Here is a 17,918-nt window from a genome sequence, read left to right as displayed (position 1 = left end):
TCGAAAAAATTAAAATTAAAAATAGATAAAATAAAAATAAATGAATAAATTCCAGATTGCCTTCCAATTCAGACCTAACTTAATAAGTCATAATGCTTTATCTCATGTGCTTGTTGACTGTGAAAAACTCCTTCAAAAACACATTGACTTCTGGATATGGACATGGGGAGAAAGAAGCACACAAGAATCAAAAACAAAAGAGAACATTTTGGAAGACAGTTCAATTGCTGAAAAAGTAGTTCTCTCTACTCTCCTAAATAAGTCACTCTCAAATGAATCGTTTCTTTTTCCAAATTATAGAAAAAAATTAATAAAATTATATTTAAAGACAAATTTGATATATATGGGTCATTAATATTCAACAATTTAGATTTCTGTTTTGGCCACTTCCAAAATGGCCAAAGAGTTAGTGGTTATGAATCACCACTATTATATACAACATTCAAGGAAGCAGAATCTTGACAAAAGACTACGAACTTTATTTTGAAAACTTGCAAATTCTGTTTGGAATTTTAACAAATTCCACTGCTTCAATTCCACAAATATGAGAGTAAATAAACAAAGTATTGAACACTGCAGTGGATTATTTGCTTCTAACTAGATGGGACAGTCAAAAGATTGTTAGTAGGAAAGTAAATAGAGTTAAGGCCAATGGGGTGGTCAAATGAGTATTAAAAAATGGGATAAAACAAGAAAAAAAAATAAAGAAAAAGGACTAGAAAAATAGATAGTAAACCAACAAACAATAACAAAAGACAAGAGATTTAAAAAGTCATTTCCTATTTATTCATACTCCTTCTCCCTATAATGCTACCAAGTCTTTCATGTATTTTTAATTTTATGTTTTTAAGTATCATATAATATAAAGTATCACACAAAAAATGGTCTTTTCCTTTTGGTGTACAGCTTCAAATTGTTCTTTTTCTCTCTTTTTTTTTTTGAGATGGAGTTTTACTCTTGTTGCCTAGGCTGGAGTGTAATTGTGCAATCCCGGCTGACTGCAACCTCCACCTCCTGGGTTCAAGCAATTCTCCTGCCTCAGCCCCCTGAGTAGCTGGGAATACAAGCATGTGCCACCATGCCTGGCTAACTTTTTTTTGTATTTTTAGTAGAGACAGGGTTTCACCATGTTGGTCATGCTGGTCTCGAACTCCTGATCTCAAGTGATCTGCCTGCCTTGGCCTCCCAAAGTGCTGGGATTGCAGGCCTGAGCCACTGCACCAGCCCCAAATGTTAACATATATAGGTATGTGTTCCCACTATATAACACATAGTGGTATGCACTGTATGAGACATATGATAGATTTGTATCACCACTGTGGTGAACAGTTTGATCACCCTAAAAATCTCCCTCTTTGCTTTCCCTTTATTAGTCCTGTCAACCACTGATCTGTCCTATAAGGTAATCTTTAATTTTATGCAAATTCTTATTCAATAAGAATTAAGTAAATTTTACAGGAAAAAAATAGCCTAATAAGGTGATTTTTCTAAAGCATTTAAGAGAAAAATGTCAAATATGAAGTATGTTAAATACATGTATGGCTTTAGTTTTCTTCTGGATTATTTTTTATTTAGAAAAATAAACTTGTTCTCTGGCTTTCTCAAATACAAAGAGTATTTTATTTGGGATTTCATTCTTTTTTTAGTGTTAAGAAGGCTTTTAAATTAATCAAAAAGTATGATTTTAAAATAACTTCATTGTAACAGTTCAAGTAAAAAAAGCAAAGAAAATAACATTAATTAACATTAATTCAAGTATATCTAAAACAGTTATCTGGCTGAACACACTTTAATAAATATTTAAGATTCACTGTTATTTCACAATATACCTCCCACAAAGAATTAATGTCAAGAAGACATTAAATTTTTTTTTAAGTTGTAGGTTCAGGTTTTCATCAATGGAATACTAGCTAGCAACAAAAAGTAACAAATTACTGATCACTTAACAACACGGATGAATCTCAAAAACAAAAACATTACGCTAAGTCAAAGAAGCCAGACAAAAATTTAATATATCGTGAGAAAAATAAGATCAATGGTTGTCTGGCCTGGGGCCAGAGATGGGAGCAGGAAACCAAATACACAGAGATAGCAAATAATTTTTCAAAGTGATGGAACTGTTCTGTATCTTGACTGTGGCAATGGTTATATAAATGTATCCATTTGTCAATATCCATAATATCGTTCACTTAAATGGTACATTTTATTTATGTAAATTATACTTATAAAATTGATTTTTAGAAAGTTAACAGGCTCAGAAGCTAATTCTTTTAGTCTAAATTAAGGTAGATTTACTGTATTAAATTTAAGGAGTTTAAAACCAAATTGATTCTGATAATATTCATGAAATATTGACACATGATATACTAGCAGTATGGTTTAGAAAAATTGTGAAACAGATAAGCCACATACACACTTACATGATCCTTTGACTGCAAAAATGTTCTAGTTCTCTTCATAAGCTAAAGAGTACTTTTCATAATTTACCACTTGTATTTATGTTACAAATTTTGAGCCAAAATTAAATACTGAGTGTCAAGATCTTCTTATGTTTATAAAAGGTATCATGAATTACCCACATGATAATCTTTTAAAGAGTGCAGCCATCTGGTCTGGTTTGTCAAAGCTGGTCCTCATCTGTGTTAGCACATCAACATTCTCCACCACAAGTTTCTAAAAAAAAAAAAAAAAAAAAGAAAGAAAAAAAAAAGAAAGATCCTAGGTCAGGCACAGACCTCTTTGTGTTAACGAGGTAAGAGCATGCTTGGAAATTACAATCTGACAAGGAGGAAACAAAATTCATGAAATCCAGATGCTCTATGCTATATATTTTTGTTGTTGTTTCAATAAAAGAATCTGAAAATTATTTACATAAGGTTAGTGTTTTCCTTCAGTTTACAAATTCAAGAAAGGAAGGAGTTCAGGGAAAGCAGCAAAGATAAGCAGTAGGATAAAGAGTCATCTTATGCTCAGACATTGATCGGCACCAATAATAAAAAGTAGACACTAAAATGGACATAACAACAAATTCCAACTGAAACAAAAGAATTTGCTAAAGTTAAACCTGGCCAAAGTATGCCTGTAGACAGTGAGTTTATTACTGGAAACACACAATCAGAGACAGAATAACATGGTAGAGCATGGTACCACTTGATGGGGATTATATTATAGCAATGTTTCCCAACAAAAATTATAAAATGGAGGTATAATCTATCCACTTCTCTTTCAGGGACCACTGAGAAAAGGGAAGGGAAAAGAAGGAAGAGATATAAATAAGGGAAGGCTGTGAAGGATAACTATTCAAGAAAAGTATAACTCATTGAAGAATATTCTCCTTAAAAGAAACATTTAAAAAGTAATTTACTTTAAAAATTATAACTAACACAAATAAAATTAATTTCATTCTGTCAGAGATAAGCCTGGACAACAATAAACAGAGTTTCTAAAACAATGGAGAAATGAGTGAGACATTCTGTTCTTTCTTGCACTGTTACCTGTGCCCTCTACCTTCATCACTAAGTTCACCACCATCACACTTCCCAGTTCTTTCATAATATAAGTTATAATTTAATTTCTGATCTCTTTATTTCTACAAAGTTCTTTTAAATCAGAATTTTCTTTACTTTTGTTCTCTATATTGGTTCTCAGCCCTTCTATACATCACAATCACCTGTGGCGTTCTTTCCAAATACACATAAACAGGCTTCATTCCTGGATATTTCAATTCAGCAGACCTGGTTGGGAAGGTGCAGCAAGCATATAAAGTGCCATGGTGGTATTTTACAAACAAAAAGTTGATAACAACTGATTTAAGGGAAAAACTATATAGAAAATTCATGAAATATTTTTTGAAAACACTAAGTTTTGTTTAGGTTGTTGGATGATATTACTTCAGATTATTTCTTATTATGCACCTAATCAGAAGTTAAGCTCTAGTCACATTTATTTGCTGAATTTAACTTCTATGGTCTCTGATTAGTCTGCCTGCTCTCTCTGGGCCAAGTCAAAACTCTCCCAACCTAAAACTAGATTCAATAAACATGCAAACTCGATTGCCCACGCCTGACAGTGACCATGCACTTTAAACAGACCATCAAGTATCAGTGAATCAACACCATCTAATTTAAAATGCACCTTATTCCATGTGTCACTAAAAGGAAAAACAAAAAAACTACTAAACTGTAAGATACATACAATTTTAAAAATATTAATACATGTTTAATAGCAAGAGCAACTATAACCATTTGTGAAGTTCTTATACAAGGTAACTTACAATCACATTTACTATAATCCAAATGAGGCAGGTAACACATTTTTACAGCTGAGGAAACTAAGGTCAGAGAAGTTGGATAACTTGCCCAAAGTTACAAAGATATTCAATAGTTAATTTGGAATTTGAATTCAGATATGTCACATTTTAAAATCCATGTTCTTAATCCCCAAAGAAATGGTCTCCCCAACTTTAGTGTGCATCAAAATTCTCCAGAGGACTGCTTAAAAACATACATTGCTGGGTCCTAGATACCCAACTTCTGATTTAGCAGGTCTGAGATAGAGATCAAAAACTTGCATTTTAAACAAGCTCCGAAGTAATGCTTAGTCTGCTGGTCTGAGAAGTAAAATTTGAGAACCATTACTCTAAAGTATTTGCTGGCTTATTACTCTTTGCGCCTATGTTTAAACCTATTGATTAATCTCATTGACAAACTGAAATCTGGCAGTAATAATAGGAATTACCAATGAAATGGCTTAGAATAAGTTTAGACAAAGCAAGTGAAACAAAAATGTTTTTAAATTATTAATTTACTTGGTACTGTGTTAAAAAGAAAGCGTTAAAATTCTCAACGAAGTTCTTATATAAATTTCCTACTTCATTTGAAAAAGTGTCTTTTAGGATACCATAAAGAACTAAAAGAACTGATCTGTAAAACATCCAAGATTTTTAGTAGAAAAAAAGATGGTTGCTTTCTTCTCTTGAAAGGAATAAACATGTTTCATCATGAATACACGTACATAGTGTTGATTATATCTGACACACAATTCATTCACAACCATCAAATATAAAGAAGCTCTACTTTTTAAATTAGCACACAAATTTACTCTACAAAACAAGAAAGTCCTCAGCTAAAACAGTAACTAAAATAATTAAGGTCATCTTTCAGATAAAAAGAAAAAGATACAATCAAATGATATTTAGTTTATATCCGTTTAGATTATATCTTTTAAAAACAGAAATAAAAGCAAAGAAGTGACCAGGCATGGTGATTCACAACTGTAATCCCAGCACTTTGGGAGCTGAGGTAGGAGGATCACCTGAGGTCAGGAGTTTGAGACCAGCCTGGCCAACAAGGTGAAACACTCTCTCTACTAAAAACACAAAAATTAGTCGGGCGTTGGTGGCAGGTGCCTGTAATCCCAGCTACTTGGGAGGCAGAGGCAGGAGAATTGCTTGAGCCCAGGAGGCGGGCGTTGCAGTGAACTGAGATTGCGCCATTGCACTCCAGCCTGGGTGATAAGAGCAAGACTTCGTCTCAAAAAATAAAAAACAAAAAAAAAGTAAAAAAAAATAATTAGTAGGGTACAGTGGTACATGCCTATATTTCTCAGCTACTGAGGAGGCTGGGCCCAGGAGTTCAAGCCTGCAGTACACTATGCATGTGCAACTGTACTCCAGCCCAGGTGATAGACCTGTCTCCAAAAAAAAAAAAAAAAAAAAAAAAAGGAAAAGAAAATACAGAATAACCTTTAAAATATTACAATTCCCCCAAAACACTGTACATACTAACTCCAAAAAGACTAAAATGCTTTTAGAGGCATCACAATGTTCTGCTGAGGAGAGTGTGAGCTACAATCTTTCAGAGGGATATTTGGTAATATCAAAAAAGTTAACGTTTGTACTCTTTGATCCACCTTTAGAAATGTTTTCTACAAAAATGCTCAAACATGCAGGTGATGTTGCAGAGAAAAAGAAGTGTTTATGCACTGCTGATGGGAATGTTAATTAGTCCAGCCACTGTGGAAAGCAGTTTGCAGATTTCTCAAAGAATTTAGAATTACCACTCAATCCAGCAATACCATTACTGGGTATATACCCAAAGGAATATAAATCGTTCTAACATAAAGATCCATGCATGTGTATGTTCACTGCAGCACTATTCACAACAACAAAAAAAGACATGGAATCAACCTAAATGCCCATCGACAATAGACTTAATAAAGAAAATGTGGTACATATATACCATGAACTACTATGCAGTCATAAAAAAGAACGAGATCATGTCCTTTGCAGCAACATGGATAGAGCTGGAGGCCATTAACCTAAGGGAATTAACACAGGAAGAGAAACCAAATACCCGACATTTTCACTAAAAAGTAGGAACTACACATCAAGTACACATGGACACAAAGAAGGGAGGAACAGACACCAGGGCTTACTTAAAGGTAGAAGGTGGGAGGAGCGTAAGGGTCAAAAAACTACCTATTGGGTACTTTATTACCTAGGTGACAAAATAATCTGTACACCAAACCTGTGACATGTAATTTGCCCATGTAACAAACCTGCAAATGCACCCCCGAATGTAAAATAAAAGTTGAAAAGAAAAAAAAATGCTCAAACAAGTACGTAAACTATGTAGAAGTGCTGATTAAACGTAGAGAATTTTAAATATCTCTAACACTGCTCCTCAGAAATCCACACAAGTCAGAGGTAAAAAATAAAGGAATAAAACTACAAAAAAAGGAAAAAGGATAAAAAAGGAAACAGCAGGGAAAAAATAGACCAAATGAGAAAAGTTAACAAATTTCTGGAAGATGGAAACTAGAGCAAAGAATAAGCAGAGGTGAGAAATCTGATTTGCAAGTTCTTATAATGAAGATACAATGTAGAAGTAAGTTAAATCACACCTCAAGAGGGAGGAAGGAATCAGAAATTGAAGGCGATTGGCACAGAAAGGAAGGCTTGAAGCTGAAAACAAGACAATAACTTTATCATGGCAATTATTTGCAGGAATCATCTGAAGCCTAAGATGAAGATACCTTTCTCCAGAGAAGATTTGTGTTAGCATCTGCTAAGTATGTTGGGGCACTGCTAACCTAAGACCACATTAATCCAGGTCCAAGACTCGAGATGCCTGAGACAGCACAAACAGGGCTGCAAATCCTGGGGAGGGGTGATTCATTTCCAGTTCACCCTTACCCTGAAGGTCTAACCCTTTGGAATGTCTATGTAAAGACGGCTTGGGAAAAATTAAGCAGATTTCCCATGCTCCACTTTGAGAAGGCTCCACTCTAGGTTTTTGACTATTTACACCCTTGCCCCCCCAAGGCCACCAGAATTCAGCTTAGTTTTACAAATGTTACTTCTGCTTTAGTACACGTGCCCGGGTGAAAAGTGGCTTCCAAAGCTGGGCTTATGTCTCTAATTTCCCAGGTTGCCCTTGGCGTTAGCCTACAAATATTTCACTATCTTTCTAGTTCTTCTTTAAAGAAGATTCTCTTATAGATACATACATATATATATATATATATATATATATATATATATATCTCCATATCTCCAGCTTTTTAAAGTTGTTCTTTGGAAAAAAGGTGGTCTGAATTACCTAGCCTACCAATACTGGAAGCAAAAATCTGTAAGTTCTTCTGTTTCTATAATTTCAAAAATTAGGTTATTCTAAGGAAAGTAATTTTATTGGACACTAAAAAAATTAGAGTCATCAATGGCAGAATGATTACTTTTAGAGATTTATTTAAATGAGACAGACTAGTATACAACACACTGAATTAATCTATATGAAACATTATTATGATCTGTAGGATTTCTTATGTAATAAAATACAAGAATACATATGAAGTATGCCTCAGTACACAGCAGCTGAGAAAACAAAGTCACAAATAAACACCTCTCAAGTTCTTAATGATAAACAAGTAGTTGAATACAAAGCAATCTGAACTACATCTTGGGGTTATTAGGAGAGATCTCAAACCTTATTTTGAACAACTAAATGATGAGGGCACCACATTAGAAATATAAATATTTCATATGAAGCTTTTTGAAAAATATAATCCTCAAATAAGTCAGAATTTAGTATTTGAGAGGCAAAAAAGTAAAAACAAATACCAAACATAATCATAATTACTATAATATTAAATCAATAAAATATGGAAGTTATTATTATAAAGGTAAAATGGAAAGTCAAGTAAGAAAAAAAATCACATAGGAGATTACTAAAAAGCTAACATCAAGTTTTCAAAAAAAAAAAAAAATGTTTTAAATATCCTTAACCTTAAGCTTTATATATCCTTAAGTTTAAGGATATTTAAAAAGTCAACACTGTTTACTGTAGCTCCACATTCCCCTAACTTTAAATTCTAATAATATTTGAGAAAGAGAAAATATAGCCACTCTAAATATAAGAGAGAAATGTTAACACATAAGCATCTTCCATTTCTTCTCAAGAATGAGAATATATTTGGTAACATTCATACTCAAGAGACAAGGCTAAAATAGTTAACTTTGTAAAATAATTGATAAAAGACTAAGATAAAATCTGTAATAAATAAAAGACCCTAGTATAACGGACAATACCTAACAAGATAAACTTTACTAAGAATAACTGCAAAGCATATACTCAGGTCTAAAAATTTCACAAAATATAAAATGTAGAAAGTCATGGTTTAAAGTTAGCATAAGTGAAAAAAAGGAAAAAGAAAATTCATCTGATTACGAGTTGATTGTGAAAACAGTATGCCATAGCTACCAAATGTTTATGCTATCTTAAACTGTATTAGTATATACAGTATCTAGAATAGATAAATGTACCCTCACTAATTAAATCTCTATCTGAAACTCATCCTTAATTCAGGACACTATTCTCTAAGAGTGACATCAAAAAAAAAAAAAAAGAGTTTGTACAAAGGAAGGAGTGACAAAGATGGCAAAGAGACTACATATGAATATATTCCACACAGGGAAGAGAAACATGTTATGTGAAGGGTAATCTTGTCAAAGGTAATCTCTGCCTCTTGATTTAAGAATGAGGACCAATAAAAAATTACTACTTAGATACTAAATCAACATTAACTAGAGATGTATAGTAATTGACAAGATGGCCTCATTTTCAAAAAGACCAGATAATATACCTTGAAAAATGCAACATGTACTCCTTCATCAGATAAGAGTAGGTTAGATGACTACTGAGATCCCTCTCAGTTCTATAGGGAGTATAGCATGGTACTAGCATAATCTCTGGTGCTAGACAGACTGAGTTCAAATTTCGGTTTCACTATTCACTAAAATGTGAGCTTGCACAAGTTATTTCATCTTTCTTGGCTTTACTTTCCTAATTTATGAAATAAGGAAAACACCTCTTTAAAAAATGTAAAGGAGTTAATAACATTAAGTGAAGATCTTAGAAAAGTCCTGGAATAAAGAGTTAAGAAAATTGGGCCAGGCACAGTGGCTCATGCCTGTAATCCCAGTCCTTTGAACGGCTGAGATGGGTGGACCATTTGAGCCCAGGAGTTAGAGAGCAGCTTGGGCAACATGGTGAAACCCTGTCTCTACAAAAAATTAGCTGGAATTGGTGGCACACGCTTGTATTCCCAGCTACTCAGCAGGCTGAGGTGACAGAATCACTTAAGTCTAGTGGGGCCGAGCTGGCAGTGAGTCATGATCACACCACTGCACTCCAGCCTGGATGACAAAGCAAGATCCTATCTCAAACAAATCAACAAAGAAAGCTAGCTATTTTTATTTTTGCATCCAACAAATATTTACTAAGTGCCTACTCTGTGTTAGGCACTAGTATACAGCAAAATTTTAAGAGAGTTTAGAACTCCAGTGAAAGTGACATAAACAAATACATGGCATGAGAGGTCAAAATTAAGATACACATACAGCTGAATGAAGAGAATAAAAAGTGCTATCTGCTATTTCTGAAAGTTTGTGTAGGAAGGACATTCTGATATGGTGACATTTGAAAAATACATGAATGTCATCAACAGGCAAGTTATGACCATGTCTCAGGGAAGAGTAGTTTGAGGTAACACAACAGCAAGCAGGCCAGCCAGGCTGGAGGAGTGATGGAGGTAACGAAAAGCAGAAGGCCAGATCCTTGCAGTACTAAGGAACTGTTCATATAAATGAATTCAGAGAGATTCAAAATAGGCTAATTTTTATTACTGCACCATGATACAGCATCCAACAAATAACTAAAAAGAAAAAATAATACAGATAATTCTAGAAGTGCCTAGTTATTCAATCTGAAATAAAAATTAGCTGGCTGAAGTAAAAATATGGAGCCATAGTTCTTCTATTATCTCATACTGAAGGAACACAAGAAAAAAAATTGGGAAAAAAAGTTGGAGATGAGAAATTTGTTATCTGAGAACAGGATAGAAAAAAAATCATGTATTTACAGGAGAATGAGTCTAATAAATAAGAATGATACTGCTTGTAAAGAACCAAGACTAGCATTTCAATGTCTGTATATTTACAACCATATAGAGTTTACAACTTTGTAAGTTATAAAATATAAAGTTTTACACAAAAAACTAGCCAGAGTTGGTGACACATGCCTGTAATTCCAGCTACTCAGGAGGCAGAGGTGACAGAAATGCTTGGACCCAGGGGGCTAAGCTGGCAGTGAGCCATGATAAAATAAAATATAAAGTTTATAACTTTATATTTTAAGGTATCTAAAAGTTGACTTTTACACAATAATTGCAGAACACTTTAAAAATAGCAATGAGAGGATAATAATATGATGAACACCAAAATAAGAGACATTATGCTGAGCACCTAAAAAGCTTGGTATGCATGAACTCATAAAATTCTCTCAAAGTAGAAGCTTCGTTTAAGTATTTGCCCAAAATCAAAGCTTGTAAGTGATAGTTCTGAAATTCAGGAAAGCCTAACTTGAAAGCTTGATTTCTTTTCTTTTCTTTTTTTTTTTTTTTTGAGATAGAGTCTCACTCTGTCACATAGGCTTTAGTGTAGAGGCACGATCTCAGCTTACTGCAATCGCTGCCTCGTGGGTTCAAGCGATTCTCCTGCCTCAGCCTCCTTAGCAGCTGGGATTACAAGCACCCACCACCATATCCGGCTGATTTTTGTATTTTTAGTAGAGATGGGATTTCACCATGTTGGCCAGGCTGGTCTCAAACTCCTAACCTCAGGCAATCCACTCGCCTCGGCCTCCCAAAGTGCTAAATTACAGGCATGAGCCACTGCACCTGGCCGAAAGCTTGAGTTCTTACCAATGGATAATACTGCCTTACTTTTTTAAATCTTTGACTATACTAAGCTTTTAGTCACACTGACTCTTGCTATTTACTCAGAAGAATATTATTAAGTTTGTGGGAATTAACTTATTCTACATATTTGCTCAATTTTCAGTAGATCAGATTATCACATTTAGAACTCTATGTGCTACATCTGAACTATAAGCTATTTACCAGTACCATATACCATTTTCTTAAGAAACCAAAAATTGGCTGGGCATGGTGGCTTGAGATCCTGTAATCCCAGCACTTTGGGAATCCAAGGTGGGCAGATCACTTGATGTCCGGAGTTCGAGACCAGCCTGGCCAACATGGTGAAACACTATCTCTACTAAAAATACAAAAATTAGCTGGGTGTGGTGGTGCATGCCAGTAGTCCCAGCTACTTGGAGGCAGAGGGCTGCAGTGAGTTGAGATTGTGCCACTGTACCCCAGTCTGGGCAACAGAGTCACACTCTGTCTCCCAGACTGGAGTACAGTAGAAAAAGAAAAAGAAAAGAGAGACAGGGAAACCAAAAATTCAAGGCACAAGTTACCACCAAAAAGCTTTCACAAAGAAAATGTTTATTTTAAAACATGACTTCTCTATTCTGCTTTTAAGTTCAAGTTCAAATTCTTTCAAAAACTACATAGTTACTATATATACAGATTGATTCCATATAAATCACCTAAGCCCTAGGATATTTCTAAAATGCTAAAAAAAGGTATTTAAAATATTGTTGCTTCAATTCCTTTACATCTTTACTGAAACATTAAGCACTCTAAAGGCATTTTTCATCCAACTTAGAGGGAATAAGATAATTTAAAAGATTACTTATGAAGAAAAAGCAATAAGCCTAATAATGTTTGTATTACAATCTATGGAAAGCAAATACATTCAAACTACAAGTGTGAATAACTTTTTAACTTTGGCTGGAATTTTGAACCTGGTATTTCAAAGAAAAACATCATGATACAATACTATGAAGCCTTGACCACAAGCCAAAAACCCTGAAGTTCAGTCCCCTTTACCAAGTCAATTCACCTCTTTTGGCTTTCCATTTTCTCACCTGCAAAATAGAGAAAACGAAACTAAGATGCCATAAAAAGGCCCTGCTGGCTATTTAATTTCATTTTCATATTAGTACTTTTATGTTGGATTAAAATAATCAACATTCTAGGCTTGCTGCTCATATTCCTGAAATGTTTTTTAGGAATTGTTTAAAAGCTAAAATTAATAAAGACTATATTACCTTAAGTTCAGCAACTTGTGATGAAATATGCCACATAAGGCTTTCACTTAGGAACTTCATACCATATGGGCCTAGTAGTTCTGATAATGACCTCATTTCTGAAAGAAAATGTACTTAATTTTATACTTTTGACAGACCAAATACTTTAAGAAAATGAACATTAACACAATGCAATATCTCATTATAAAAACTAATGTAAAATCCTGGAAAAAAAGTCTCTGGAATGAAAGACAGAATATAAAATGCAAAAGTAATTCTAACATACAATATGCAGTTATGCATATAATTGAATGGAACAGTCACAACAGAATCAAAAGTCAAAAGAATCAAGACACCAGCAAAAGAATTAAGTTTTCTTTCTTCTCTAAACTGTGGTATAGTATTATTCACCTGATATGTCAGAATACTCCTCCGCATTGAACGTTAATTCATTTTCTGTAGGTAAGTTCACAAATGCTTTCATTGCAGGAAAATATGCTATATGGCCATTGCTGACTTGTCGTAACAAAGTTTCCAAATACCTAAAGAGTAAAGTAAACTTATAACTGGAAGAAGCTGCTTAATTTAAACGTATTATGATATACATCCTGCATATAATTTTAAGTTGGTTGATAATATGAATGAGCGTTTATTCATAAAAAATTAATTTTCCTAAGTAGTTCATTATAAACTTTCTATTACTATAATTTCTAAATGCATTCCTTACCAATTTGTGTATAGACTTGTAATGGTTGGCTCTCCATGACTGTCTAAATGTTGTGTTTGTTGAAGAAGAACATTATTAAATACTCTCGTAATGTCAATCTGCACATAGTTTTCTATTGACTGGAGTACAGTCATGTATGCTCTTACACTTGTTAGAAGTTCTGAAGGTTTTGCAATTTCCTGTGTGGCTTGATTATACATAGTCATCCCAACAATTGACCTGGGGAGAAGGAATAGGAGAATAAGAAAAGCCTCTGACTTTTCCATTCATATAAAATAAACCATTGAATCTAATGTTAATCTAATATTAAACAAGCAATAAAATTAACTTTAAAAATAATTTATCACAAAGCTGTAAAATTACTGTCATTCACTTCCCATGAAACAACATAAAAAAAGAATGAAAGCTGGGAATGGTGGCTCATGCCTGTAATCCCAGCACTCTGGGATGACAAGGTAGGCAGATCATTTGGAAGTCAGGAGTTCAAGACCAGCCTGGCCAACATGGTGAAACCCCATCTCTATTAAACATAAAAAAATTAGCTGGGTAAAATTAGCCTTTCAATTACAGGCACATGGCACGTTCCTATAATCCTGGCTACTCAAAAAGCTGAGGCAGGAGAATCGTTTGAACCAGGCAGGCAGAGGTTGCAGTGAGCTGAGATTCCACCACTGCACACCAGCCTGGGCAACAGAGCAAGACTCCATCTCAAAAAAAAAAAAAAAAAAAAAAAGAAAGAAAGAAAACTTAAAAACTACAATGAAATGTGAATACAAATGATTAAAACATTCTACGAATATCAGGAACAAAAATGATTTAATTATAAAGAGGGTTTTAAAAATTGCTTTAACATGGTAAGTTGTTTGTAGCAAGGACAATGAACTATTTCGTCTGCAGCTTGAATTTATCTGACACTGTTAGGTGCCAGTAATTTTTGAGGCTTTAAATAAATTACCTACAATCCTCACATTTAATAAACCTACAATGTACTTATCACTATATTTCCCAGAGGAAAAAAAAAATAAAGCTCAGGATTCACACAAATTGATAAGGTTTTGTTGGGAAGTGATTACGACTAAGATTTGATCGCAGAGCTGCCTCACTTAGTGCTGCCTTTCAACAAACTCTATGACAGGCAAACAAAATAAGGCAACAAGCAACTATATTTTCTTTAATCACTCATAGTACATAAAACACAGTTCTGTCTATATCTCAACTGTATAAGACTAAAATGGAAACACAAATTTTGAAAGTACTTCCCTAAATGATCTTATCCTACACTGGCCACCCCTATTTCACTTTCTTTAAAATTTCCTAAGCACTAGATCTGCAAAGATCTTAGACTTATATTTGTAAAGATGGATCCTTAAAGACAACCGACAAATCCCATCACAGAAACAGGCCAAGAAGATGCGACTCAAGACGAAAACTGCTTTCCTAGTGTGTAATCCCTAAATCCTTAGACTATGCTCAAGTGATTGACAAAAACCAACCCACTAATATTCACACGCTATCTGCCTGGCCAGCATGGCGAAACCCCGTCTCTACTAAAAATACAAAAATCAGCTGGGCATAGTGACATATGCCTGTAGTCTCAGCTACTCAGGATGCTGAGGAAGGAGAACTGCTTGAACCCAGGAGGTAAAGGTTGCAGTGAGCCAAGATCATGCCACTGCACTCCAGCCTGGGCGAAAGAACAAAATGTGGTCTCAAAAAAAACAAACAAACAAAAAAAAAAAAAAAAAAAAAAAAAAAATTTCCCAAGGTAAACGTTCCCTTTGCCTTGATCCTAATCACTAAGTAGATGTTTGCTTTACAAAAAAAAAAAAACTGCTTCTCTGTGGATTAATGAAGTAGACTGTTTACAAGGGAGCCATAAACTGAACCCCTTCCACTCATCAATCTCCCACCTCTACCCACTTGAGAATAATAAACACCACAAGGCACAATGTCCCTTTGGTCTAAATTCTAGGGCATTCTGGGTTTTACTGTGAGGATGCCTGACTTACCAAGGAGAACAAAAGACAGCTCATTGCCAGACTCTTCGCAAGTCAACTGATAATTTAACACTGAACTTAGTGCCAATTTATATACTGTCATATTGTTCTCTAATTATTTTAGTCGTATCTCACCAACCACAGTTCTATCTTTATTATATTATTATCTAGAGTACTTAACACAATGTTAAGCATATGGTGCAAATACAAATACCACCTGTTAATGACTACAGAACTTTGAAAACCCTTTGGCAAAATTTTGTTTTATAAATTGCTTCAAGGCTTTGAAGAAATAAAATTGTCAAACATTTTTATTAATAAATATTAATAAATAAGTATGCAACTTTAGAAAAAGGTTAAAGCAATATCTATAAAGTTGAAAGGTTTCTGACTTATAAATGTACTATTTCATATACATACACAAAATATATATTCATATTTAACTTGGAAAATTCTAATTAGAATTGAGACCTCAAGAATCTAGAATTCTATTGGCTTATTTAACAGCAACATGTGAATTCAGAAAACATGTAAGGGTTCATCTAATCCTCAGGTTTTCAAACATTTCACCATGACCTACTGCAAGACATGCATCTTAACACTGCAAGTCAACACACATGCATATATGCAACAAAATGCTTCACAAAGCAATATGTATACTTAATGCACTCAGCGTATGGCGTTTTTTTTTTCCCCTATTTTTTTTTTCCTCTTATCCTTTCTTTCCCTCCCTCTTCTTTCTCTAAACTTTGACTACAACCTTATAAACTGATCTTATGACCCTACTGGGTTGCCGCCTGCAAGCTGAAATACATTGATTTTCTCCAATCTTCTCACTTTGTATATAAGGAAGCTATAACTTAAGAGATATTAACTGGCTTGCCTGGTGTTACTAGTTAATACTAATAGGTGTAAGAAAACAATCTTGGTATTTTAAGTAATTTTCAGTTCATTATTCTTAACACTTAACCAGTTCTACTAATGCTTTTCCTTATAAAAGAAAACACTGTACAGACATTAACAATTAAATAACAAATTCATTACTGAGTCAAGAAACAAAAACAGTTAATATTCTTTCTTACTTGGTAAAGCGTATTTCCAAATGAGAAGTCAAATATTCTCGTGGAGTAAAGGTATGTTCCCATACCACCATGTTTGGTACATAATTTATAGAGAAGCATAACTCAGAAAGTGCAGTGTGCAATTTATCAAGGCTGGAAAAAATATTAATAAACTGTTAAGTAAAATGTTCAACATGTCAACATAGGCAATACAGAATTAATTTTATAACTATATCAACCTTATTTGGAGATAATACTTGCAGAATTTGATTTTTTAATATCTGAACTTTTTGAGAAAGTTCAAAATCTTTAAGGGTATAACTAACACTGAAGAGCAATATTCTAAAGATGTCATAATTTATTTCTACCTTTCGGTAGTAATGACTTTACTAACTTAATATATAATAGGTAAAACTTATCCTGCACTCATAAAGACAACCACTTCCAATTCCTGTAGTACTTTCTGTTATGAGAGAAGGAAAGTTGTCTATAAAAGGGCAATGGCTTACTCAACTTAGCAAGAAACTAGGAAATTTACTTTAAATAAAAAATATTCACCCAGTTATTATCGACCTATACCTCTCCTCCAAATAATTAAACAAGCAAATAAAAATTCCTGAATGCTACCTGGTCTGTTATTGCTGTTTTATAATAATGACATTGGGTATGTTCTAATATGTCACAAACATGCCAAAATAAAGTCTCAGCTATCTGATTTTAAATAAATTAAAAATTATATTGCTTATCATGTACTACACAAAAATTTTTAAACATATAATTGGCCTTCGGTACTTAGCATAAAATGACAAAAATCACCTATTACATATATTTTCTTCTAAAGGCCAAAATCTGTATTTTGAGAGGAATAAGCAACTAACAAGTTAACTAAGCTCTGAAAGATTTTTTAAAATGGCTGGAAAATGAAGAATACACAATTATTAGCATTTCCTCAGTACTAATGTCATAGAAAAAATGAAATAAATATTTTACCTGGAGCAAAAAGGTATAATATAAGTGGACACTTACTTGGTCACAACCAGCCTGTTTTTCCTCATGCTCTCAACACCTGGTTTCTCCCTTTCAGGTTCCCCTTTCTTACCAGTCTGCTTTTTTGATTTCTTATTCACTGCTTGACTGATAGTTTTGGCACAATGCTTGGGCAGCAACTAAATTTAGAAAAGAATGAAATCTTACATTATACCAATTACTCTGAATGCATATTAACTACTCAAGCAAATATTAGCTGAATCCAGGCTATGTTGCAAATATCACAACAGTATTAAAGGACAGAAATATAAGTGAGATATAGAGCTTAGTTCGCTAGCTTGGGTAATGCACATAGCTTTGGTGGAAAACAGAAAAGGATAAATCTTGAGTGAAGAAACACTTCATAGAGGAAATTCATGGAGGCTTATTTAAATTATTATTAAAAAGACAAGTAAAACACACCAGGCAAGCAAGGAATGAAAAAGAACATTTCACTGGAAGGATTAAATGGCCTCTGGAAAAAAACTATGTAAAGACATCACGGTTCAGAGCTGTAGTGAGAACTACTAGGTGGTGGAGCATAGCATGTAAGGTGAAATACAGAGGTTTCAACTATTAGGAAGGGCCTTGAATGTCAAGCCAGAGGTTGGAC

General features: G+C 33.8%; 1 protein-coding gene across 5 annotated transcripts in view; it reads right to left on the bottom strand.

Annotated features, from left to right (window-relative positions):
- The window catches only part of NCKAP1 (NCK associated protein 1), a 112,840-nt gene that overhangs the window by 15,098 nt on the left and 79,824 nt on the right, over positions 1-17,918 (bottom strand). For all 5 annotated transcript variants that reach the window (XM_032292741.1, XM_032292742.1, XM_032292743.1 and 2 more), the window contains 6 exons: positions 17,306-17,445; positions 16,301-16,432; positions 13,222-13,440; positions 12,906-13,036; positions 12,516-12,613; positions 2,580-2,673 (listed from right to left, as the gene is read on the bottom strand). In XM_032292741.1, coding sequence (XP_032148632.1) covers positions 2,580-2,673; positions 12,516-12,613; positions 12,906-13,036; positions 13,222-13,440; positions 16,301-16,432; positions 17,306-17,445 — 814 coding nt within the window. The remainder of the gene's footprint in view (positions 1-2,579; positions 2,674-12,515; positions 12,614-12,905; positions 13,037-13,221; positions 13,441-16,300; positions 16,433-17,305; positions 17,446-17,918) is intronic.

This window comes from Sapajus apella, unplaced genomic scaffold (genome assembly GCF_009761245.1).
Source record: "Sapajus apella isolate SASKATOON/1434 unplaced genomic scaffold, GSC_monkey_1.0 scaffold28, whole genome shotgun sequence".
NCBI lineage: Eukaryota > Metazoa > Chordata > Mammalia > Primates > Cebidae > Sapajus > Sapajus apella.
Note: the sequence above shows the minus strand (reverse complement) of the source record. Positions and strands in the feature narration are given on the sequence as shown.